The sequence below is a fragment of the Salmo salar genome, chromosome 22 (assembly GCF_965601325.2).
Source record: "Salmo salar chromosome 22, fSalSal1, whole genome shotgun sequence".
Classification (NCBI taxonomy): domain Eukaryota; kingdom Metazoa; phylum Chordata; class Actinopteri; order Salmoniformes; family Salmonidae; genus Salmo; species Salmo salar.
In genome coordinates, this window is record NC_138312.1 from 10,026,881 (window position 1) to 10,054,312 (window position 27,432).

The 27,432-nt window shown below is 40.7% G+C and overlaps 2 protein-coding genes across 5 annotated transcripts in view; one reads left to right on the forward strand and one right to left on the reverse strand.

The window, feature by feature from the left end:
• Positions 1–10,477, forward strand: part of LOC106582710 (protein phosphatase 1 regulatory subunit 12B) — a 35,779-nt gene extending 25,302 nt beyond the window's left edge. The window contains exons 5-7 of the mRNA XM_014166045.3: positions 241–300; positions 470–520; positions 9,818–10,477. Coding sequence (XP_014021520.1) covers positions 241–300; positions 470–520; positions 9,818–9,904 — 198 coding nt within the window. The 3' untranslated portion in view covers positions 9,905–10,477. The remainder of the gene's footprint in view (positions 1–240; positions 301–469; positions 521–9,817) is intronic.
• A 2,205-nt stretch (positions 10,478–12,682) lies between these two features.
• LOC106582708 (synaptotagmin-2) overlaps positions 12,683–27,432 on the reverse strand; it is a 92,938-nt gene continuing 78,188 nt past the window's right edge. For 2 of the 4 annotated variants that reach the window (XM_014166042.3, XM_014166043.3), the window contains exons 4-9: positions 24,501–24,623; positions 23,067–23,234; positions 16,548–16,715; positions 16,209–16,326; positions 15,068–15,201; positions 12,683–14,786 (exon numbers count right to left, since the gene is read on the reverse strand). In XM_014166042.3, coding sequence (XP_014021517.1) covers positions 14,571–14,786; positions 15,068–15,201; positions 16,209–16,326; positions 16,548–16,715; positions 23,067–23,234; positions 24,501–24,623 — 927 coding nt within the window. In that variant the 3' untranslated portion in view covers positions 12,683–14,570. Of the gene's footprint in view, positions 14,787–15,067; positions 15,202–16,208; positions 16,327–16,547; positions 16,716–23,066; positions 23,235–24,500; positions 24,630–27,432 lie in introns of all 4 variants that reach the window. The other 2 variants (XM_014166039.3, XM_014166040.3) reach the window with 1 other exon arrangement.

The following is a 27,432-nucleotide window of genomic DNA, read 5'->3' on the forward strand; positions in this document are numbered from 1 at the left end:
GCGGCTGTGGTGGAAAGTGGCCAAGCTACAGCGGTGTTTGATATCTCTAGCTTAAACTGACAAATTTTGACGGGGGTTTTCTTATTATGTTACTTAGATTGACTCACCGGTGAGTCAATAGACTCCATCTGAAAATGGATATATAGCGTTTTGGAATTAAACTCTTCATATGAGAAATGTTTGCAGTTTCAGGGATTGTTCTCATTTTCACTATTTTAACCATGGACTTTTGTATTGCAGAGAAAGATCACAATGACTGAGAGGTCCAATGAGAGGTCCATGCTTGAGAAAGAAAAACGGGTGAGATCCTCATTTCACAAGATGTTTGCCTATGCACTTTCTGTTTACTTCTCTCTTGTTCTGGTACAACATGTCTATTTGATTATATTTTATTAGTTCAAGTCATGGTCAGGCTGATAGCTCTGTCATATTTAGTCTCATTGTGGCTTGTGTCATCTCCTCTCTGTAGGAAACACGTGTCCTTCAGAAGAAGATATCAGACATGGAAGATGAAGTGAAGGTATCTGTCCCGGAATTTATCAATTTCCTCTAGATGGGCCAGCTGCAAAATCAAAATGTGCTATTTTACAAATTCATGAAAACAAAAATGTGCTTTTTGGTCTTAATTGAAGGTAAGGGTTAGGCATACGGTTAGCAGTGTTGAGAGGGTTAGGTTTAAAATCAGATTTCATGACTTTGTGGCTGTGCCAGCTAGAGACTACCCAACAGAGCTGCCTCCAGTACATGAGTCATCCCAAGATGGTGCAAGATGGCGCCGACAGAGATGGTCACCTCGCTACTAGTACTTAGGAAACTAAGCAGTGTGTGTGTGTATATATATATATTTTTATATTTTATATATATATATATATATATATATAAAATAAAGGGAACACTTTAACAGCACATCCTAGATCTGAATGAAATAAATAATATTATTAAATACTTTCTTCTTTACATAGTTGAATGTGCTGACAACAAAATCACACAAAAATAATCAATGGAAATCCAATTTATCAACCCATGGAGGTCTGGATTTGGAGTCACACCCAAAATTAAAGTGGAAAACCACACTACAGGCTGATCCTACTTTGATGTAATGTCCTTAAAACAAGTCAAAATGAGGCTCAGGAGTGTGTGTGGCCTCCACGTGCCTGTATGACCTCCGTACAATGCCTGGGCATGCTCCTGATGAGGTGGCGGATGGTCTCCTGAGGGATCTCCTCCCAGACCTGGACTAAAGCATTCGCCAACTCCTGGACAGTCTGTGGTGCAACGTGGCGTTGGTGGATGGAGCGAGACATGATGTCCCAGATGTGCTCAATTGGATTCAGGTCTGGGGAACGGGCGGCCAGTCCATAGCATCAATGCCTTCCTCTTGCAGGAACTGCTGACACACTCCAGCCACATGAGGTCTAGCATTGTCTTGCATTAGGAGGAACCCAGGGCCAACCGCACCATCATATGGTCTCACAAGGGGTCTGAGGATCTCATCTCGGTACCTAATGGCAGTCAGGCTACCTCTGGCGAGCACATGGAGGGCTCTGCGGCCCCCCAAAGAAATGCCACCCCACACCATGACTGACCCACCGCCAAACCGGTCATGCTGGAGGATGTTGCAGGCAGCAGAACGTTCTCCACGGCGTCTCCAGACTCTGTCACGTCTGTCACGTGCTCAGTGTGAACCTGCTTTCATCTGCGAAGAGCACAGGGCGCCAGTGGCGAATTTGCCAATCTTGGTGTTCTCTGGCAAATGCCAAACGTCCTGCACGGTGTTGGGCTGTAAGCACAACCCCCACCTGTGGACGTCGGGCCCTCATACCACCCTCATGGAGTCTGTTTCTGACCGTTTGAGCAGACACATGCGCATTTGTGGCCTGCTGGAGGTCATTTTGCAGGGCTCTGGCAGTGCTCCTCCTTGCTCAAAGGCGGAGGTAGTGGTCCTGCTGCTGGGTTGTTGCCCTCCTACGGCCTCCTCCACGTCTCCTGATGTACTGGCCTGTCTCCTGGTAGCGCCTCCATGCTCTGGACACTACGCTGACAGACACAGCAAACCTTCTTGCCACAGCTCGCATTGATGTGCCATCCTGGATGAGCTGCACTACCTGAGCCACTTGTGTGGGTTGTAGACAACGTCTCATGCTACCACTAGAGTGAAAGCACCGCCAGCATTCAAAAGTGACCAAAACATCAGCCAGGAAGCATAGGAACCGAGAAGTGGTCTGTTGTCACCACCTGCTGAACCACTCCTTTATTGGGGGTGTCTTGCTTATTGCCTATAATTTCCACCTGTTGTCTATTCCATTTGCACAACAGCATGTGAAATGTATTGTCAATCAGTGTTGCTTCCTAAGTGGACAGTTTGATTTCACAGAAGTGTGATTGACTTGGAGTTACATTGTGTTGTTTAAGTGTTCCCTTTATTTTTTTGTGCAGTGTTATTTATATATATATATATATATATATATATATATATATATATATATATATATATATATATATATATATATATATATATATATATATATATATATATATATATATATATATATATATTTTGTTTTTAAATGTATTATTTCTTACATTGTTAGCCCAGAAAATCTTAAGCGTTAATACATACAGCCGGGGCGAACTATTGGATATCAGAGCGATGTCATTTTACCAACATTAAGACCAGGAATACAACTTTCCCGAAGTGGATCCTTTGTTCGCACCACCACACAGGACATTGGATCTGATTCCAGAGGCCGACCCAAAACAACGACGCCGTAGAAGATGTAGATGGAGCGGTCTCCTGGTCAGACTTTGAAGCCGTGCACACCACTCACCGCTTACGAGTATATTACTCGCCAATGTCCAGTCTCTAGATAACAAGATAGACGAAATTAGGGCAAGGGTTGCTTTCCAGAGAGACATCCGGGATTGTAACATTCTCTGTTGCACAGAAACATGGCTCTCTCGGAATATGTTGTCGGAGTCGGTACAGCCACTGGGATTCTTTATGCATCGCGTCGACAGAAATGAACATCTTTCTGGGAAGAAGGGCGGGAGTGTATGCTTCATGATTAACAACTCATGGTGTAATCGTAACAACACACAGGAACTCAAGTCCTTTTGTTCACCTGACCTAGAATTCATTACAATCAAATGCCGAGCATATTATCTCCCAAGAGAATTCTTGTTGGTTATTGTCACAGCCGGGTATATCCCCCCTCAAGCCGATACCACAACGGCCCTCAAGGCACTTCACTGGACTCTATCCAAACAGGAAACCATATATCCTGAGGCTGCATTTATAGTAGCTGGGGATTTTAACAAAGCAAATTTGAGAACAAGTCTACCTAAATTCAATCAGCATATTGATTATAGCACTCGTGCGGGCAATACACTGGATCACTGCTACTCTAACTTCCGCAATGCATACAAGGCCCTCCCTCGCCATTCTGCAAATATGACCACAACTCCATTTTGCGCCTACCATTCTATAGGCAGAAACTCAAACAGGATGTACCCGTGACTATTCAATGCTGGTCTGACCAATCGAAATCCACGCTTCAAGATTGTTTTGATCACAGACTGGGAATGGTTCTGGGCAGCCTCAGAGAATAACATTGATTTATACGCTGATTCAGTGAGTGAGTTTATAAGGAAGTGCATTGGAGATGTTGTACCCACAGTGACTATTAAAACCTTCCCTAACCAGAAACCGTGGATAGATGGCAGCATTTGCGCAAAACTGAAAACACTAACCACTGCATTTTAACCATGGAAAGATGACTGGGAATATGGCAGAATACAAACCGTGTAGTAATGCCCTCCAAGGCAATCAAACAAGTGAAATATTGGTATAGAGACATGTGGCAGGGTCTACAGGCAATTATGGACTACAAAAAGAGAACCAGCCACGTCACGGACACCGACGTCTTGCTTCCAGACAAAGTAAACGCCTTCTTTGCTCGATTTGAGGATAATACGGTGTCACCGACGCGGCCCGCTATCAAGGACTGCGGGCCTCTCCTTCTCCGTGGCCGACGTGAGTAAGACATTTAAACGTGTTAACCCTCACAAGGCTGCCGGCCCAGACGGCATCCCTAGTCGCGTCCTCAGAGCATGCACAGACCAGCTGGCTGGTGTGTTTAAAGACATATTCAATCTCTCCCTATCCCAGTCTGCTGTACCCACAAGCTTCAAGATGGCAACCATTGTTCCTGTACCCAAGAAGGCAAACATAACTGAACTAAATGACTATCACCCAGTAGCACTCACTTCTGTCATCATGAAGTGCTTTGAGACACTAGTCAAGGATCATATCATTTCCACCTTACCTGCCACCCTAGACCCACTTCAATTTGCACACCGCCCCAATAGGTCGACAGACGATGCAATCGCCATCACACTTCACACTGCACACTGCTCTATCCCATTTGGACAAGAGGAATACCTATGTAATGCTGTTCATTGACTGCAGCTCAGCATTCAACACCATAGTACCCTCCAAGCTCGTCATTAAGCTTGAGGCCCTGGGTCTCAACCCCGCCCTGTGCAATTGGGTCCTGGACATTGAATGGCCGCCCCCAGGTGGTGAAGGTAGGAAACATCTCCACTTCGGTGATCCTCAACACTGGAGCCCCACAAGGGTGCGTGCTCAGCCCCCTCCTGTACTCCCTGTTCACCCATGACTGCGTGGCCATGCACGCATCCAACTCAGTCATCAAGTTTGCAGATGACACAAAAGTAGTGGGCTTGATTACCAACAATGACGAAACAGCCTACAGGGAGGAGGTGAGGGCACTCGGAGTGTGGTGTAAGGAAAACAACCTCACTCAATGTCAACAAAACAAAGGAGATGATCATGGACTTCAGGAAACAGCAGAGGGAGCACACCCCCCTATCCACATTAACGGGACAGCAGTGGAGAAGGTGGAAATTTGAAGTTCCTTATCGTACACATCACGGACAAACTGAAATGGTCCACCCACACAGACAGTTTGGTGTAGAAATGTAGCTTGTCACCTAAAACCCTCACACTTTTACAGATGCACAATTGAGAGCATCTTGTCGGGCTGTATCACTTCCTGGTATGGCAATTACACCACCCACAACCTCAAGGCTCTCCAGAGGGTGGTGTGGTCTGCACAACACATCACCAGGGGCAAACTACCTGCCCTCCAGGACACCTACAGCACCTGATGTCACAGGAAGGCCTAAAATATCATTAAGGACAACAACCACCCGAGCCACTGCCTACTTACCTTGCTACCATACAGAAGGCGAGGTCACTACAGGTGCATCAAAGCTGGGACAGAGAGACAGAAGCTGTTTTTCAATCTCAAGGCCATCAAACTGTTCAACAGCTGACACAGAGACGCTGATGCCTACATACAGCCTCGAAATCATTGGCCACTTTAATAAATGGATCACTAGTCACTTTAACCTGTTAAGGACAGACGTTCCGCTAGCGGAACCCCGTTCCGCCTGCGGAACCCCTAGCCAACAGCCAATGGCATCGCACGGCGCGAAATACAAAACCAACTAAAATACCACAATTCAATTTTCTCAAACAATCGACTATTTTACACCATTTTAAAGATAAGACTCTCGTTAATCTAACCACATTGTCCGATTTCAAAAAGGCTTTACAGCGAAAGCAAAACATTAGATTATGTTAGAGTACATAGACACAAATAATCACACAGCCATTTTCCAAGCAAGCATATATGTCACATAAACCCAAACCACAGCTAAATGCAGCACTAACCTTTGATCTTCATCAGCTGACACTCCTAGGACATTATGTTATTCAATACATGCATGTTTTGTTCAATCAAGTTCATATTTATATCAAAAACCAGCTTTTTACATTAGCATGTGATGTTCAGAACTAGCATACCCATCGAATACTTCCGGTGAATTTACTAAATTACTCATGATAAACGTTCACAAAATACATAACAATTATTTTAAGAATTATAGATACAGAACTCCTTTATGCAATTGCTATGTCCGATTTTAAAATAGCTTTTTGGCGAAAGCACATTTTGCAATATTCTGAGTACATAGCTTGGCCATCACAGGCTAGCTAATTTGACACACACCAAGTTTGGGGCTCACTAAACTCAGAATTACTATTAGAAAAATTGGATTACCTTTGCTGTTCTTTATCAGAATGCACTCCCAGGACTTCTACTTCAACAACAGTTGTTTTGGTTCCAAATAATCCATAGTTATATTCAAATAGCTCCGTTTTGTTCGTGCGTTCAGGTCACTATCCGAAGGGTGACTCGCGAGCGCATTTCGTGACAAAAAAATTCAAAATATTCCATTACCGTACTTAGAAGCATGTCAAACGCTGTTTTAAAATCAATTGTTATGCTATTTTTCTCGTAAAATAGCGATAATATTCCAACCGGGCAACGTTGTATTCATTCAAAGGATGAAAAGAAAATGGAGTTGTCTCGTGAACGCGCATCTCAGTGTCACTGTCCCCAGGCTGACCACTTACAAACTCTGCTGCTGTACTTTGTCCAGAGACAGCAGACACCCCATTCCACTTTCTGGCGGCTTTAGAGAGCCAATGGAAGCCTTAGAAAGTGTCAAGTTACAGCACTGATGCTGTAATGTCGATAGAGATGCAACAGAAGGACAACAAATTGTCAGGGCACTTCCTGTATGGAATCTTCTCAGGTTTTGGCCTGCCATATGAGTTCTGTTATACTCAGACACCATTCAAACAGTTTTAGAAACTTTAGAGTGTTTTCTATACAAATCTACTAATTATATGCATATTCTAGTTTCTGGGCAGGATTAGTAACCAGATTAAATCGGGTACGTTTTTTATCCGGCCGTGAAAATACTGCCCCCTATCCCAAAGAAGTTAATAATGTTTACATATCTTGCATTACTCATATCTATATAGTGTATTTTATACCATCTATTGCATCTTGTCAATGCCGCTCTGTCATTGCTCATATATATTTATATGGACATATTCTTATTCCATCCCTTTACTTAGATTTGTGTGTATTTGGTAGTTGTGGAATTATTAGATTACTTGTTAGATATTACTGCATGGCCGGATCTTGAAGCACAAGCATTTCGCTACACTCACATTACCATCTGCTAACCATGTGTATGTGACCAATAAAATTTGATTTAACTTGGTAAATACCAACCTGCTTGAATTTACTGAGTTGATACTGAGAGTTGTTCATTGTTTGACCAATTCAGGGCCATTTTCTTGTGGCTTATTGCCAGTTCTTGTCTCTCTTGAGAATATTTCCAATAGACTAAACTGAGCCACAGCAGAGACAGAACATATTCCCAAAACACACTCTCCACAAGAGGCCCAGCTATCACAAAGCTGCCCTGCAGACAAACAGAGAACAAGAACTATCAGGAGAGGCTCTGGGATGTGACTTGGTACTATAGTGTTACTGTCTATCAAATGGCACCCGATTCCCTATAATGCACTGCTTTGTGACGTGATATTCTAAGATGACATCGTTTGTCACCATTAAGCCACATTGGCTGTGGCATGTAAGAGTGCTTTGATTGATATTCATCGAGTGAGCAAGCCATTAGTATTTGTCTGCATTCACTACTGCCACAAGCATCTGCAGTGTTCCATTCACGAGGGTACAGACAACAACTTCTTATCATCTCTGAATGAGAGCTCGCCATAAAGATGGAACACTGAACTGAATATATAATATCTCTATGGGCAAACACTGTGGGGCCATACTTGCGAACATAAGCAACCATTTAAATTTATATGGATTCTCCAGCTCAAAATGCGTATCAGCCAATGAAAGGCATTGATTTACTTGCATGTGATAGAACGCCTAATTTGTAGCTGGTCCCATCAGATAACATGGCACACGTTAACGCTATGCTAACTTTTTCATTAGCCTATGAAAGATCTTAAACTTTATATCCACCATCCAATGGCATTTCTTAAAATAGGTCAACCCTGGCCACTAGAGAGAGATTTTAAACCTACAAATTCAAGGTTTACTTGTTACATTGGTCTGTAACAAAATGCCATGGGCCAATATTGAACCGATGCATCCTTGACTAGGCTACAAGTGGTAGACAACATTTTCACGTTTTCACACATAAATGAGGTCCTTACAATGTGTAAGTTTATTGTACATCATTAAAAAACTTGAAGAGCCTTATGGATTTGTCAAATAGTAGCTATATCATTGTCATCATCGCTTCTCTGTGGTACACACTGCTAAAGAGGATGACTTACAATCGATAGTGCACTTTAACCGTGGGTTTGAACCCCCCTCGCTTTTTGGTTGAGGAAAACACTGTTCACTGCCAGTCCTTATGCTCGATTCGAAACGCATGTGACAAAGTGGATGATTATTTAAAAAAAATATATTATAACAATGCATAGCGTTTATCCTGCATGTAAGTGTAACCTACAAACTAATATAATAATGACAGCCAACTGTCTTCCAACATTAAAACTGTCAATTTCGAGTCCTGCAGACTTCTTTAAAATAACTACAATACTGCCATCTGTAGGACGATAACGAGAGTGCACATTACCTGATGTACACATTGTAATGCTCATGTTTTTTGCATCAAATAACGCATATATGATGAAGTAGATGATTAAAAATGCCTTCATTTAGGTGTACACATCCATGTGATATAGCCTATCCAATGTGATTATTAGGCAACAGCAGTGTGTTTGTGTGTAAGGCTGAAGAAAGAGGTAGCTCCTTTATTAAGTTCATTTATAATCTTCATTTTCAAGCTGTTGGCTGTAGGCATCCCTTTTCAACACACTAACAGTGCTTGGCTCGGGCAGGAGCTCACCAGAGTACCGGCACCACAAATTTGTGCAATACCTGCACCTAAATATAAAGAGTACCGGCACACAAAATAAATACCGGCACTTATTTTATTTTAGTCCACACTGACATAATGCATAGAAATAAACATTTCAGAGGGGCGGTTGGACTTCAAACCCTTCTACAATCTGCGACAATTACGTGGACTAGGCACTTTACACAGTGTAATTTGACCAGTCAGTCAAATACATGTGATAGTTGCTTTGATTATCAGAACATTATTTTGGACTTAGGTATGTTAAGGAACATGTCCAACTACTTAAATTATTTTAATTGGCTGATGCACTTGTGCCAGGATACAATCAGTGCCACCTGTTGAAGTTAGCATGGGGCTAACGTGTGCCACGTTATTTGATGGAACAAGCTACAATTGAAAATTTGTCACAAATCAAATCAAACTTTATTTGTCAAATGCGCCGAATACAGCAAGTGTAGACCTTACTGTGAAATGCTTACTTACAAGCCCTTAAACAACAGTGCAGTTCAAGAAGAGTTAAGAAATGATTTACCAAATAAACTAAAGTGAAAAATAATAAAAAGTAACATAATAACGAGGCTATATACAGGGAGTAGCAGTACCGAGTCGGTGTGCAGGGGTACAGGTTAGTTGAGGTAATTTGTACATGTAGGTAGTGGTCAAAATCAATGATTTTAATTGGCTAATACACATTTTGAGCTGGAGAACCCATTTAACTAAAAGGTTGCTTATGTTTTCAAGTATGGCCCCAGGTGACTGAGGAGAGAGGGGTGATGAATATGTCAGTCATTGTCATTTGTTCTGTATATCACAATTGGACGAGAGTTTTTTTTTTGTTGTAAATCAGCTTGAATTGGTACACTTTCAACTTTTAGCTTTCCCTTTAACAAACAGTACAGCATGTAGATGTTATGTTTCAATAACCCCAATCCTAACCCTTCTCTGTTTGCTTGTTGTCTGCTGTCCTCCACAGATCCAGACAGAGCTGAAGAATGAGAACCAGAGACTGAAGGACGAGAACGGAGCCTTAATCCGGGTCATCAGTAAACTGTCTAAGTGAGAGGAGGAAGAGGATGATCCAAGACTTTATTTCCAATTTTTACTACAACTACACCACCACCACCACCAACCACCACTACATTCAAAGCATGACAGGAATGACAGATAGGTGCCAACTTTAAATACTTTTTTGATGCTCCTTTCACTTTTCTCCTCTGTCCTCTGTTGATGGTGATAGTGTTCACATACAGATAATATATTAGCATTTTTAAGTGTATTTATGGATTGTTATAATGCCTACTTATATCGTCACAGCACATTATACTGTACGAATGTCTACGAAGGTTTAATCTATGAACTGGTGTAACAGTTGATATATTATGATGTTCTATATAATTAAGTTACATTTAATGTTTATTTTAAAACTGCATCACCTGAAAAGTCTCCTGAACCTTGTATAAATTATTTATAATGATTGTCTACGCTGCAATCCAATGCAATCTCTTGTATGCACTGTCATCAAATGGTCATGTGTGGTAATGCATCTTACTGCAGAGGCCTACAGTATGTATGACATGATCGACAACCAGGGTTGGTACACATTTGTAAGCAATAATAAAGCAGGTAAAGATGATATGAAGAGGTGAATTTGAAAATATAATACAAAAACGATGTTGTTTACAAACCACGCAAGACAAGCATACTTAAAAGACCTTTATTTCCTATGATAACATATAGATACGTCTGTGGAGACATTCCATGTTTTTGTTCCCTTGAGGTTCTTAATAATATCACATTGACTGATATATTGATACAAGAGCTGGAGGATTTGGAGTCTTTTGCTGGACAACAACATGTTTGTTGGTAGGGAAATAAATCATGCAATCCACAAAAGGCACAACTACTGACACACACACACATACGCACACCGCTACAACGAGACAAAACAATCAAGTTTAAGCGTTTCCCTTGTCCATGTTGTTGAACAGTATAGAAGGAGAGAAGGGAGTGAAGAGGAGAGGCAGAGGGGAACAGTTCTTTGGAAGTCTTGAAGTATGGAGGCCATGGAGGATCAAAACGCATAAAGAGGAACCTTATTTCTTTTTTTTAAGCAGCAAGGTTGGCAGTATTGCATTGCGAATGTAGCTCTGCACTGTTTGGGTTCGCCCCATACTCAAAAGAGTTCCATAGACCCAGGAAGACAGGGATTTTGTTGCCTGCATTGCAGTAATTTGAAAAAACCCACTCAGTTTCTGTTGTTCACTGAGAAAACGTTAGAAGAACACAGGCGTTATTGGTCCTATTGCAAATACAACTTTTAAAATAGACAGAATAATGGTCTATAAAACAATCATAATCAACCCAAGCATACTCAATAGGAGGGATATGGAAAACATGTGAGGAAGTAACAGTATTCATTCATCACCACAATTAAACTCATATTTTGAGTAATAACTGCATTACTGGAATGGAGGTTATACTGTATGGGTTATATAAATCAGATGTATACTTGCAATCGGTGTATTAAGAGCATGGAAAAATGAACGTAATTTTTCAATCGAGTAACATTTCACTATTTTTCTGCTATTGGCTCTTTATGCTAACATAAACATTGTTTTTGCATTCCATGTGCAAATTATGCAAATGACTGAAGGTTAATTTAAACTTTTTCCGAACATAGGTATGTATATGATCATCCCAGAAAGCCAAGCAGTCATATGATTTAATAAATGCAGAGGCATGTATATCTTACAATATTAACTCAAAGTCATGCCAATAATGTCGGTAAACGTAACCACTATTATCATGTTAAGTATCTATATATAAGCAAAACACATATTATATAATGTGGGTGAAAATCCAACAGAGCTGGCACAGGTGATTATATAGAGGAACAAATATAATATAATTCACATATAAATATACATATTCAGTAGATCATTTTGAAGCTATTCTGTCATAGGAAAGTGATAAAGTCTGAACCAGCCACTCTGTTAATATCTCTATAAGGTTTTTATATGAGTAGTAATATACATTTGCTCAGAGTATAGATCCCTAAGAGGTGTTTTAGGCTTGGTTACAAACCTCACAGATGAGCTCTAATGTTTCAGTGCTCAAGTTGTATGGCTTTTCTTCTTATTTTGATCAACATACTAAAAAATACATATTTAACTGTTATATTAAGCATTGAATGACAGCAAGCAGAGGTCTACTCAGGGTACAAATATATATATAAGAGGTATTGAAAGAGGGCTATAAGTCCATGCTTTGACTTCTATAGAGTGAGTTATGAACCTGTCACTAAACAGTCTAAGGAAGGTCTAGTACTTGGACTTAAATTTGTGTAGTACCATCATCTGATTTAGTAATGGGCCAATACTGGTCAACCCAACACAACAGATATAAATTATTTTTGATAAGGCAGTTACTACAACCTCTGGCAGGATAAATGAAGGAAACACTTATGGTACATATAATTACAAAGCAAGAGAGCTAGTGAATGTTGTCCTTTTGAAATAAATACACAATAAATCATGGCCATCAAAGACCATGCACACATACAAGTGAATGCAGGACATGTTAGTAATATTGCATTTTTACTTGTTGTATATATTAAAGTATTTAGGGTTGACCACAGTAGACAGGTTGAAAGGATTATACAATTAACACATACTAAAAACAAGCATGCAACATTTTGGTCTGCTAAATGAATGCCCACACAGTAAAAATCAACACTTGAATTCCAGGCAAGAAAATAGCCTTTAAAATCCATATACTATGCAGACATACATTGAGTCCCATAGCCTTTAGGGAAAATACATAAAATGTGCAGTCAATGCATATTTTCTCTCCATTTTATTATCAAAATGACATTGGACACAAACACACATACACAATATAATTATGATTTCTCTTTAAAACATGCTGATATTTACAACATTGTATAGATACATGCTGTATTAACAAATTTGCTCAATGCATAATGTTTACAGAAGGAAGAGAGAGAGGGAGGCAAAACTACAATGGACTTATTAGCATTCTAACGTTCACCCTCCTTTCAGTTTGATCAGCTTATATACAATGGCCTCTTGGACATCAAAATCATAGGATGTCTGAATGAACAACGCCCTTGGGAAAAACAGGTTTGAATAAACAGCGGACAATGCACAATGTTTCAGTACTTTGGCATCTTACAGTAAGGGTCACATACTAAGCAGGTTGCTGATGAGTGTGTGGTGCAAAAGCCAAAGCTATTGCCATGAAGATTTGCACAAAGCATAAATCATGCTTACTTTACTCTCGTTTGTTTCATGCAAAAGCTGCATTTGAATGTACCGGTTGCTTGATGATTACCTTTTCATCATTACAATGTGAGCATCCGAAAATGGAATGGATACCCACACTACTACAGTCATCCTCAGCTGAGAGAAATAGACTTTGGGCCTCATGCAAGCACACATTTTAACTGAGAAAACATCCCCTCCAGTATGTTTGTATCAGTCATTTCAGAGATGCACAGTGATTTATAATTCACAGGCAGTGGCTGTAACAAGCAGATGGTCCCATTTTATAACATATGCCCCTTTCATCTTGATAGCACTAATGCCAAATATGAATTCACAATAGTGTACAGGGTATAATGTTGTTTTAGTAGAATATGATTAATAATTTTTCTTTCTTTTCTTGAACATAAATCCTCAACATTCTGTATCTTCAACGACATAATTTAATCTCTTTCTTCATTTTTACTTTGGCCATGGATAAGTAATCACATTTACATCCAAGTGGTCAAAAAAGGTCTGCAACACATTGGCAGTTTCCTTGGACTGTGTCATTATGACTTTTGCCAGGTATACAGTTTACCTCAGTGCACATTAAGTTGAGAGCCTAATGTACTTCAACTGTTTCATCAAAAAGGCACCCATGAACTCCTCCCATGAACTCCTCCTCCTCCCAGCCATAACTGCATAGAAATTGTTTGATTAATAATCATTAACTGCAAAGTCAAATGTCATTTTTGCCATAATATGCCTCTCTTTCATATGTAGGGGAATACATATAATAATAATCAGAAAATTGGAATAACAAAAAAACATTGCATTGTGAAGTTCTGTTAAAGACATTCTGGAATGGATTTCTGCATTGTATTAACTTTATACCTAATACCATCTCACCTAAACCCTTTACATAAGAAGATTTCAAACGGTTCAGTATGAGACATTTCTCAATATTCATTCTACTGCAAGATATGGCACACTTATGGTTTGAGAACAAGATATATGCTATTAGGAATCGGTTTGGCATGGTTTATGTAGAGCAGTGAGAGCATAAGTAAAGCATGCATAATGTTCTATAAACTAAATGAAGAAGCTATAACCATCATCACATTCATTGAGCCTTTCTCTAAGCATTCATTATCAGCATCTAAGCATCTGGTGCTAAAAAGCATGCCGAAATGAAACACAGATCCATTTATCAATCCTTCAATCTCCCTCTTCTCACAATACACTAAATATGTGAAATGCTATGATGTTGAAAAAGTGTTGTTTATGTTCATCAATTGAACTATGAATAAGCTGATATTGTAGATGTTTCTTTTTTTTGTTCAGTGTTTCAAGTAGACATGACAGAATCATGTGCAAGTCATGAGTTTCATGCAGTGTAGGAGGGTTGGGGAGGGAGGGTTTCTGAGTTGGTTAGTTGGTAATCAAATCGGCAAAGTTAAGTTACTTTTTTGCATTTAAACCTGCCAGCGCCGCATCTATATCCTCCTCCTGTTGTAGTGGATGCCACTGGGCAATGGGACGCCTGGGGTTAGAGAGCATGTCAGACCAATGCTTCAGACCAGGGCCCGTCGCCTTGCTTCCCACAAATATCTTCCCAATGGCGTCATTCTTGCCAATCTTGTCATAATCAAACACTGTCACCACCACCAAGATTTTCTAAAGAGGAAAGAGAGAAAATAAATGTTTATAGGAGATTGTGCATGTGTGCACTCGCATAATCACGTAACCCTTCATATGCAAGCCTCATACAGTAGGTATTAAACCACTAGGGCTTAAAATAAAGCTTAAGATTTTCTTGTAATTGCTGTAAGCATCAAAGCATAACAAAAATCTAAATGTGGTTGTAGGCCGACAGAAAATAGAAATAACACCACTTCAACAAACTGTATGAAAAAATATAAATCCTTTGCTCGTCAAATATGTAAAGTGTTCTATACCTGCATCATGTCCATTGGGATCTCAAAGCTGAAGGACTCGTTGTAGTATGGATTCAGAGTGTTCTTCTTCACCGTGGTCTTCTTCTTCTTCAGTTTCTTGCCGCCCTGCAGCAACGCAATCTTCACATATGGATCTGCAAAGAAAGACCAACAGATATTTAATCACTCGTTTCATGTTTCCTTGCATTGCTTCGGTAGAGCAAAATTGTGACGTGATATGAGTTGCTTGCTAATTAGAAAAATAATTCAGGGAGCTCATTAATGTAACATACAGTAATGCAATGTCTGCAAATAAATCAGAGGCCCTGCATCACTGAGATGTTTAATTAATGGCAGATTGGCATGCCTGCTTGGTTGGAAATGATCTATTGTTATGTCCAGTGGTTTGCCCTACCAGACAGTCCACCCACAAGCTTGTTTTTAACGCTAGACATGTTTTTCCCCCAAATAGTACCAAAATAGGGTAATTTGATTTGTGACCCTATTTTGGGGCTTTGTAGACTCCTTTCTTGAAGGTGCTATGTAGAACCGCCTATCAAAGGTTCAATAAAGAATCAGTTCTATCATGAGACGGTTTCGAATAGCATAATAAACATTTGACCTCTGTAACAGTTATCTACAGGTAATTAGTATATGATATGTATGATGATGATCTGTTTTTAACATTGTTATGCTGCTGTGTTGTAGTATGGGGTTGATCATGCTTAATTACTCTCACCTGGGAGTTGTATCAACCTGACTCAACCATGTCAAATGATGAAGTTAGTCCAAAAATATAAACTCGAATATACTTGCAGACCCTTCTCACTGATGGTATCGGACTAGCCACCTCAACAGAACCCATGAATATAAACACACAGACACAATACAGGTAGAATAAAACAACAAAATAATAGGTACCACACAGGAAGTGAAATAATGCCACATAAAGAACAGGAATTCATAATTACCCAGAACCATCTAGCGAAGGACTGCTTGAATATTGTAAAGATCAATTTGGAAGGGAAGGGTTCTACATAGAGAAAGGTTCTTTGAGAAGACATGGTTCTACATAGAACCATCACTCACTGCAAAGAACCTCTCAAGAACCCTTTAAGAATCTCAAGAGTAAACTGTACGTCCAGTGGAAGTCTTAACGTACCAGACAGTCCACCCACGTCCATCTTCTTGAGGTTCTTTGCCTCCAGGATACAGACAGTGAGTTTGCCAGCGGTGGGCACGTAACGGAGAGAGATACAGATGTCTCCCAGCTTCTCAGGCTGCATGGAGATTAAGGACAGAGAGAGGGCAAGCACAGAGAGAACAACGACACAGAGAGGGAAAGATAGACAAAAAATAAATAAAACAATTGTCAGAGTTTGGCTGTTGTTACTTCTGATGGGGCAACACTCCCGTCCAACGATTGACTTAGTTCAATAAATAAAATAAAAAAATTATAAATTATAAATAGCATGAATAGATTTTCTTTTTCAGCTCATACCTCCTCTTTGTCTGCACTCTCCAAATCCTTCCATTCTTCGATGGGCTGTCCCAGATCAATGGTGTTCATCGGGATCTTCACCTCTCCAATGATGTCATGCTTGGAGAATCGGTCGTAGTCAAAGACTGACATCACCAGGGTTTTTCCACCGAGCTCAGCATACGGTAACTGATGAAGGAACACATCAACAACAACAACACCACCACAACACAACACCAACACAACTGAATTATTAAGTCTGAATGTAAAACCACATGCCCCTCTTTGTAAATGTCCATACTTTATGTCTCACTATGTCCACACGCACAGTACGTGCTATCAATAAAACATTATTATTATTGTTTATTTTTTAAGTAAACATAAACATATATTATTTGGTGCCATGGGCTGCTGGCAAGACATTGATTGCCGATACATTAGTAATACAGCACAATGGCAGCCAACATACACTGCGTTTTATAACAGAGAACAGGACAGGCAGAACATGGGTTAGGCTGGATTATAATGTGTAGCTTTGGTTTTACTAGGAAAACATCTAAGGAGAGATCATTTATTCAGCTCTAAAGCATCAAAGCATAATTATAGTATACAATATGGGTTCTGTTGATTCTATCCAGCCCTTGCAGACCTGGAGTATAATACATTATAGCATGTTTAGACATTCCCTTTCCTGTGGTAAATTGGCTCACTGACAAATATAAATAAAAATACATTCTAAAGAGGTTTGGGGTCAATTCTTATTTGAGTTGCGAATTGCTCTTTAATTCCAATTAAATTATTCAATTTGAATTCAATTACAATTGGCCACACCACACAGGGAGCAGCATTTTAATTGAATTTGAATTAAAGGAAGTAGAACTTTATTCAATGAAACTCAGGTGGCTTATTTATTCTACACATATCCATAAAAATTCTTATTTTGACATCATGTATGGTTACCAATACCAAATAGCATAAGGTTTAAAACTCAATCTCGTAAAACAATTTAAAATAATTACATTAGTCTGTAAATATTCTAAGATCATGTTGTGGGTTGTCTATAATGATTCATAATTCCCTTAATGTCTTTAAATAGCTGAAAAAATATATGCATTTCCCAGAATGCTAATGCATCAAACACTGCAGTGTAGAAGGGAACAATCTAACATCTGGGTCATTCCGCCAATTCGGTGCCTTTTGAGAAGTGTAATCTGGTCCCGAAAAAAAACCCGTTTTACTTCACCTCAATTTAACATTCTGTCATAAAGAGCATAAAGAGCACAGATTCAACTTAATACAAAAATGCAACAGTAAGAGAATATTAAGTGACAAATAAAGTAACAGGTTTGACAGTGACAGGGATGACTGTGACAGGGTTGACTGTAACAGTGTTGACGATTTCATCTTAAATAGGCCATAAATCCCCTTGTGACGGGGAATGGAAGCTTGTTGTGTGCAACGGGGAGGGGCAATTGGATGCAAGCTTACATTTGTATTTATTTATTGTTAAAACATTTCTAGCCTGTCTATCTATGGGTAACATGTTTGCCGTGTTATGCTCGACCAGCTCATTTTTCCAGCACAAAACACTAGAAAAGGACTAAAAAGACTAGAACCAGCTCATTTGCTTTTACACTATGATTTTACTATTAGATGTTCAATGTTTCTGTAGAAAAAAACTACTACCATGTCAAAACGAGAATTCAGTTCACGTAACAGGGTTGACCGTAAAGCGCAACTGAAGGCAATAAACAACTTCTCTGATAGAAAACGGCCTATGTGTCATCAATATAAGTCAGAAACATTTATTCTAGTGTCCAAATTTACTACAAAGTGTAAATAGGATCGTTTTGTTCATAAAGTCAGTCTCGTCCGAAACAGTGCTTAATGAGCAACAGACAAAACACATGCAGAATCATTCGCTCTTTGAAGCTAGAATCCGTAGCGGTGAAACTGCCACGTCCGTTTGCGATATTACAACAACAAAGATATTACTTCAAAAAACATCATTGCACCTCATTGCACATGCGTATCTACTACGATTTTTTTTCTACCATGACGCTGGATGCTCATTTCCTGAAAACAAAAGTTGCGCCTGGGACGGTCAGTGGCACTTTTTCACCTATCGTGGATCTAAAATGAGAGACAGACAAACGAATCACATGAAATACTGTCAGTAAAATCCTGAGAATGAGACTTTCATGTTTCACGTCTCAGTTGAATTGATTTGAACTGCTTTGAATTAAATTATACACTGGGTGTACAAAACATTACGAACTCCTTCCTAATATTGAGTTGCACCCCATTTTGCCCTTAGAACAGCCTCAATTGCTCTGGGCATGGACTACAAGGTGTCGAAAGCATTCCACAGGGATGCTGGTCCATGTTGACGCCAATGCTTCCCATAGTTGTATCAAGTTGGCTGGCTGGCCTTTGGGTGTTGGACCATTCTTAATGCACAATGGAAACTGATGAGCGTGAAAAACCCAGCAGTGTTGCAGTTTTTGACACACTGAAACCGGTGTGCCTTGCACCTACTACCATACCCTGTTCAAAGGCACTTCAATATTTTGCCTTGCCCATTCACCCTCTGAATGGCACACATACACAATCTGTCTCCATTGTCTCAAGGCTTAAAAATCCTTCTTTAACCTGTCTGCTCATCTTCATCTACACTGATTGAAGTGGAGTTAACAAGTTAAATGAATAAAGGATCATAGCTTTCACCTGGATTCACCTGTTCAGTCTGTCATGTCTATCACTAATGGCGCCAGAGGAGATGGCTGCCGTTTTACGGGCTCTTGACCAATTGTGCTATTGTGCGTGTTTTTTTCACATTATTTGTAACTTATTTTGTACATAATGTTTCTGCCACCGTCTCTTATGACCGAAAAGAGCTTCTGGATATCAGGACAGTGATTACTCACCTCATAGTGGACAAAGATTTTTTTAACGAGTCGGACGCAAAGGATTTACTTCAGATACCGGACAAGGCCCAAATCCCCGTCATTCGCAGGAGAAAGAGACAGCGATATCGGGGATGTAGGTTGGGGTGCCTTGTAAGGATACGACAGCGAATGGGTAATCCGCCTCTACCATCAACCCTCTTAGCCAATGTGCAATCATTGGATAATAAAATGGATGAGCTCCGATCAAGACTAACATACCAACGAGACCGTAGTATCTTATATTTCAACGAGTGGCTATAAGACGACATGGATAACATACAGCTGGCTGGGTTTTCCATGCATCGGCATGATAGAACAGCTGCCTCCGGTAAGACAAGGGCAGGCGGTCTTGTGTCTATTTGTAAATAACAACTGGTGCACGAAATCTAATATTAAGGAAGTCTCGAGGTTTTGCTCGTCTGAGGTAGAATATCTCACGATAAGCTGTAGACCACACTATTTACCGAGAGAGTTTTCATAAAAAAAATTCGTAGCTGTCTATTTACCACCACAAACCGATGCTGGCACTAAGACCACACTCAAACACCAGTATAAGGCCATAAGCAAACAAGAAAATTCTCATCCAGATGCGGCGCTCCGAGTGGCCGGGGACTTTAATGCAGGGAAACTTAAATCCGTGCAACCAGAGGAGAAAAAAAACTCTAGACCACCTTTACTCCACACACATAGACGCGAACAAAGCTCTCCTTCACCCTCCATTTGGAAAATCTAACTATAACTCTATCCTCCTGATTCCTGCTTACAAGCAAAAACAAAAGCAGGACGTACCAGTCCCTCGATCAATACGGAAGTGATCAGATGTTGCAGATTCTAAGCTACAGGATTGTTTTGCTAGCACAGACTGAAATATGTTCTGGGATACTTCCGATGGCATTCAGGAGTATACCACATCAGTCACTGGCTTCATCAATAAGTGCATCAACGACGTCGTCCCCAAAGTGACCGTACATACATACCCCAACCAGAAGCCATGGATTACAGGCAACATCCGCAATGAACTAAAGGGTAGAGCTGCCGCTTTCAAGGAGCGGGATTCTAACCCGGACGCTTATAAGAAATCCCGCTATGCCCTCCGACAAACCATCAAACAGGCAAAGGGTCAAAACAGAACTAAGATTGAATCGTACTACACCGGCTCTGACGCTCGTCGGATGTGGCAGGGCTTGCAAACTATTACGGACTATAAAGGGAAGCACAGCCACGAGCTGCCCAGTGACACAAGCCTACTAGATGACTTAAATGACATCTAAGCTCGCTTTGAGGCAAGCAACAGTGAAGCATGCATAAGAGCACAAGCTGTTCCGGTCGACTGCGTGATCATACTTTCCGTAGCCGATGTGAGTAAGACCTTTAAACAGGTCAACATTCACAAGGCCGCAGGGCCAGACAGATCACCAGGACGTGTACTCCGAGTATGCACTGTCTTCACTGAAATTTTCAACCTGTGCCTGACCGAGTCTGTAACACCAACATGTTTCAAGCAGACCACCATAGTCCCTGTGCCCAAGAACACCAACACCACTCACATCTGTAGCCATGAAGTGCTTTGAAAGGCTGGTCATGGCTCACATAAACACCATTATCCCAGAAATCCTAGACCCACTTCAATTTTCATACTGCCCCAACAGATCCACAGATGACGCAATATCTAAGTCACTCCACTCTGCCCTTTCCCACCTGGACAAAAGGAACACCTACGTGAGAATGCAATTCATTGACTACCGCTCAGCGTTCAACACCATAGTGCCCTCAAAGCTCATCACTAAGCTAAGGATCCTGGGACTAAACACCTCCCTCTGCAACTGGATCCTGGACTTCCTGATGGGTCGCCCCCAGGTGGTAAGGGTAGGTAACAACACATCTGCAACGCTGATCCTCAACACGGGGGCACCTCGGGGTTTCATACTCAGTCCCCTCCTGTACTCCCTTTTCACCCATGACTGCATGGCCAAGCACGACTCCAACACCATCATTAAGTTTGCCGACAACACAACAGTGGTAGGCCTGATCACCGACAACCATGAGACAGCCTATAGGGAGGAGGTCAGAGACCTGGCAGTGTGGTGCCAGGATAACAACCTCTCCCTCAACGTCATCAAGACAAAAGAGATGTACATGGACTACAGGAAAAGGAGGGCCGAGCACACCCCCATCTCAGGAGACTGAAAAGATTTGGCATGGGTCCTCAGACCCTCAAAAATGTCTACAGCTGCACCATCGAGAGCATCCTGACTGGTTGCATTACCGCCTGGTATGGCAACTGCTCGGCCTCTGATCGCAACCCACTACAGAGATTAGTGCATACAGCCCAGTACATCACTGCCATCCAGGACCTCTGTACCAGACGGTGTCAAAGGAAGGCCTTAAAAATTGCCAAAGACTCCAGCAGGCCAAGTCATAGACTGTTCTGTCTGCTAACTCACGGAAAGTAGTACCGGAGCGCCAAGTCCAGGTCCAAAAGGCTTCTTAACAGCTTCCACCCCCAAGCCATAAGACTCCTGAACAGCTAATCAAATGGCTACCCGGACTATTTGCATTTTTACGCCACTGCTACTCTCTGTTTATTATCGAGGCATAGTCACTTTACCTCTACCTACATGTACATATTACCTCGACTAACCTGTGCCCCCGCACATTGACTCTGTACCGGTACCCCCTGTATATAGCCTTGTTACTGTTATTTTATAGTTGCTCTTTAATAATTTGTTCTTTTTCTATTTTCTTCTTTTTTATTTATTACTTCAATTCATTTTAGTAAGTACTTTCTTAACACTTAGTTTTCTTAAAACTGCATTGTTGGTTAAGGGCTTGTAAGCATTTCACTGTAAGGTCTACACCTGCTGTATTCGGTGCATGTGGCAAATACAATTTGATTTGATTTCATGGAAAGAATTCCTAGTGTTTTGTACACTCAGTGTACTTCATTCAATTCAAATTTAACTCAAATTCTGCTTCCTGTGGGGTGTGGTCAATACAAATTCAATTTATATTCAAATAAACCCCAACCCTGATTCTAAAGGCATGCATAGGATGTCATATATTGTAAATTCTCTTAACTCTTCATGGTCTCTAGTCAACCTAGGTCCAATATTACCAATTTGTATCTTTTGTATCTAGGTCTCTACATGACGGTTATGCTAAGAGAATAGACAGTGGTTTTAGCTGTGGTGGTAAGATTGCAAACAGTGCTTTTGCACTGACCCTGAGAGTCATGTGGAGTCTCCGTGGACCTCATTAAATAGTACAGAAAGCTGAAGTTAGTACACAGGCTTGAGGGTACATAGCAGGCAGGCAGACATGGCAGGCCAGCACTGCTCTACAATATAATGTGAACACAGCAAGACTTCACAATGAAAAATACATGAAGGCTTCAACCACAGTCTTAATTTTGGAAAATGGATATCATGTACTGTATGTTTACAACACTAAAACTGTTACATTTAGTTTGAGACTCCGCTGTCCTAGCCTGACAATATTTTTTCAGCATTATAGTTTGGCAGTATGATTGATGCCTTTTCCATTCCAATTAACTACTGTACAGTTCTGGTACAGAAACGGTGCTATGACTTACCTTGAAAACAAATGATTCATTGAAGACAGGGTTCAGGTTTTTCTTTTGAACCTTGGTGTCAAACTTCTTCTTCTTGTCTGGGAGGACATAGACCTTAACGTACGGGTCAGAGGTGCCTCCGCTGTCCATGGATATAAGATCTGCAGCTTGGAGTATTCCCACTGTGAGCTTTGAGGGGAGGGGCACAGTGTTCAGGTGTCAGAGACAACACTGAGACAAACCAACAGTATCAGGTGGCAATCTCAACATGTATTCATGTTATTTATTTGTGCCGATGAGCTGAGACAAGCCAACCATGTCAAGTCAGGTGAAAAACCTAAATGCATTAATGTATTAATTTGTGCCAATGCACGCTTCCTGTCACTACTGCAGAGAAATGCTGCAGTCTTGTTACATAAGCTTGTGGTCTGTAAGCTGACAACCTAAAACTCCAGCAATAATCACCACAGCTCTCTTAGATGACCAAGATAAGATACAAGCTATCCACACTAGAGCTGCCAAATGTATTTGCTGCAATGTCATAAGAAAGTCACAGAAAATAATGTTACAGTAGTTTTGCATGTTTGAAAAAGGGGTACCTGTGCTAAGTGTCATTGATTATGTTTCAGTTAATTGATTCAGTTAGAAAGAAAGGACTTGCTTTAATGTACATTTTCATCTCAAACCCTGATCCTGTGTCAGTGACTCATAAGGGACTTCCTTGTTTCAGAATGACTCAGCATTTTCTATCTTGGATGTATATCACAGTGCCAACGTCCTGCATGGCGGACATACTCAACGTAATACTGACTCTAGCCATTAATTCACAAAAATGCTGAATATACTAGATACCCTCTCATTCCCAGAACCCTGATCTCGATTCACTACTCTCTTGAATATTTAGTTTAATCAACCATAATTCCAACAATTGCCAGCTGTCACTGCCCAAAAGTGTCGCTGCGCAATTCTGCTGATGTTTTTACATAGGAGCAGTTTTTTGCTAAGCTTATATAAGAATCAGCCCTGAATGAATTGTCAACTCTATAGACACTTTAATTCTCAGAATGGACACTGTATCAAAGTCACTCTCCAAGATCAACAGAGAGTATAATAAGCTGAACATCTAGTGTGACTTGCTTTAACTCATTTTTCTGCAGAAGAGGAACACGTCAAAACAGCATTGTGCTTCTCTATCGAAAATGAACCATTTCAGCAACTGAGAAAAATATTTTTAAATCAACTACCACATCATCCTCATATGTATAAATGTAAAATTTCTCAAGGGTTTAGTCTGTAATTTAGACTAACTATGCCTTCAACCTCTAGAATTGATGGAGTCTTACTGATAGACTGACAATGCTACAAATATTGTAATATGATAAAACAGTCTAATGCAGGTTTTCCTGAGCAATGCCAGCAATGATTCAAAGGGGAACATGTCGGCCACTGACTGACCTTATTATCTTGGAAATCATAGTCAAGTGAGTACTGCAGTTTGCCAAGCTTCTCCTCCTCTTTCTCCTCTTCCTCTTTCTCTTCCTCCGTCAGCCCTGTCTCACCTTCGTCATCGTCGTCGTCCTGTTTCTGCGGTGGTAGAACACAGGACACAGGGATCAGAGATGAGGGGCCAGGGGTTAGTTGTAGCAGCCAGAAGGAGGGTGCCCCAGCCCACCCACCACAGACAGCATGCCACAGACAGACAGTGGACCTCCAGGAGGCCTGTGTTGAGTTGCTTTGCGCTGCACAGCACCAGGGTTTGTTGCATTGACTTGCATTGCGTAGCACCGGGACCTGCTTGTTTTTGCTCCCGCTTACCTGCTCCTCACCTGGTGGCCAAGTGGAATACCATCCTGTCTCTAATGCAATCAGGGACACAGGAATGATATTTGCTAGCTTGAATTCAAAGTTTCCTTTGGTGACACAATTGTTTTACCCTGTATTTTACATCTCAAAAAGATGCTTACCCTGACTTTTACATCTTTCCCAAAATTCCCAAGGAAATAGCTAACAGAGAATCCAAAAGCAGAGCCTGCATAATCTTATTTGCTTCCTTATTATTCCATTTATGTGTCACCAAGGAACGTTCCTCTCAAGTCAGGTCACCATTATTCCAGCCAAATGGTAGCTACAGGATTAAAGGGCATAGCCGGCTATGTGGTAATGTAGAAACAGTATTTCAGTTAGATTTCAGCCCGTTATGGTAACCCTGTTTCTGACATGTTCAGGTTTGCATGACTATTTCATCTGCAAAACTGTGTTTTATTTTTTTATTCTTGTTCTCACTCTTCATTGAGTGACAAAGTAATTGGGGTGCAGATGAAAAATACTATTCTAAGATTGATTGGTCATTCAGTTATCATTGTCGTCCTCATGTCCACAAACAGCCTACCATGCCCTTTATCACATGCATACAGTATATTATTAGTGTTAATCGTGGGTTGCGTTTAAACTATGTTCAAAACGTTCCATATTGGGGTTGAGTTTGTCATCATAAGCGATGCGTTATTTCAATCCTTTCAGTTTTCTCTCCGGGGTCTATGGAGCAGACCATAGCTTTCTCAGTTACATTCTCAAGCCATCATTACAAAACATGTTAGAAAAGCAAAGAAGCTACGACTTTCATTCCATGAAACCCCCCTCATCATCATCATCATCATCATCTGCCCATGGGCCAGAGAGCATCACCGCGATCCTTCCACCTACCGTAGATCAGGGGTCCATCACAGTCAAGAAACACGGTGCACACATAAGACACCGAGCGAGAAGGAGGAGAGCAGAGAGAGGAAGAGGTTTGACGTTACGACACACCAGAAAACAAACACTGTAGGCAGTCAACAACACAGACAACACTAGGATGATGAAAAATGACACACTGATTGTCTGTTCGTAACAAAAAAAGTCCTACTTTCAGGACCATCTTTCACGATGTGGAGACAATTAACTGATTGTTTTAATTAACTGGTGCATGGGGCCCTCTTAACGATATCAGACACATTCAGCCTGGAATTAAGCAGGAGCCCTTTTCCTCCCCCTGTTTATTCTGCTCTGTCTGAGATATGGCTCCTCGGGTCCATAGGCACCATATCCATTATCCTTAAGCATTGAGGCCAGCTTACCCTACAGAGGTAGGGTCTTAATTTGATTCTGTAGAAGCCATCCACTAATTGGAATGCCACATATGGCACGGCTCTCTCTACTCATTACCCACTGATTACCTAGTCCCTTCCCCACAACAAAGTGTGTAATTTTTCAATGTATGTCACAATGAAGTGGGGAAGAGTGGCGTAAGTTGAGCCAAAGGGTTAGTTGAGCCACCCCTTGTTTCTAGGAAACCATACACAAAATGAATCCCATGACCACATATTTAGGAAGAGATCATCATTTCATGGAGTCTCTGAAGGAAGAAACCACATGGAAAAAATGGTTATCAATTTAGGTCTAAAAAAAGTCAAATGACTTTGTAGTTTTCTTGATTCTTGTATCTAAACCAAAGTAGATGGTTTTAAGATTGGTTTGTACTTTGGTTGGGGTCTCTCTAAGCTACAATATGAGGTCCTAATCCTAGCATGAAATTGCATCCTTGTAGCTGTGTGGACTATAGTCAAAATGTTTGCTTTGTGGTAAGTTGAGCCAATGGCCACGAGGTAGGCCTAAGTTGAGGCAATGGCCACCATACCCCATACAAATTATGACTGCATTTTTTCAGTTGTATGCATTATATGCATAGTATTTCTGCAATGTGTCATGCATATGAACTCAAGATAGTGAATTTTTGTGGTTACAGTCAGAGCAGACATCATCATGTCCCGTGTATGCAAATGTAAAACAAGCAGAGGTATTATCCCCCTTAAAGGTTATTGAGAGACCCATTCGAGCAGCAGCGAGAGAATACAAATTTGAAAGAATGACATCGAAGAGGTACATTAACAAAAAGAGAACTAACATATACAGTACCTGTGCAAAAGAGAGGCAATGATATAGTATCAGAGGCACACAAGGTCTTATCTGATGACATGGAGTCTGAGCTTGCTAAACATATCAAGAATCATGCGGATCAGTTTCATGGGGTTAAAATCCTCAAATGCAGAGAACTTGCCTATGAACTGGCACATTGAAAAACATCCATGTCCTAGACAACTGGTCAAGAAAGGGAAGGATAAGTGACATTGAACAGAGAGATTATATGTACATTTAAGATTTACAAAATACCACACCCCCATTTCATTAACTAAACTTTGTCATACCAGCACCATTACCCATTGACACGGAACACCATCACCCCACTCACCCTAAAGCTGCTCAACTTACCAAGAGACCACATTCTTTCGGGACAAGGTATGTTTTCAAAACTGTTATGTTTACATGAATTATGATTATTTCCAGGGAT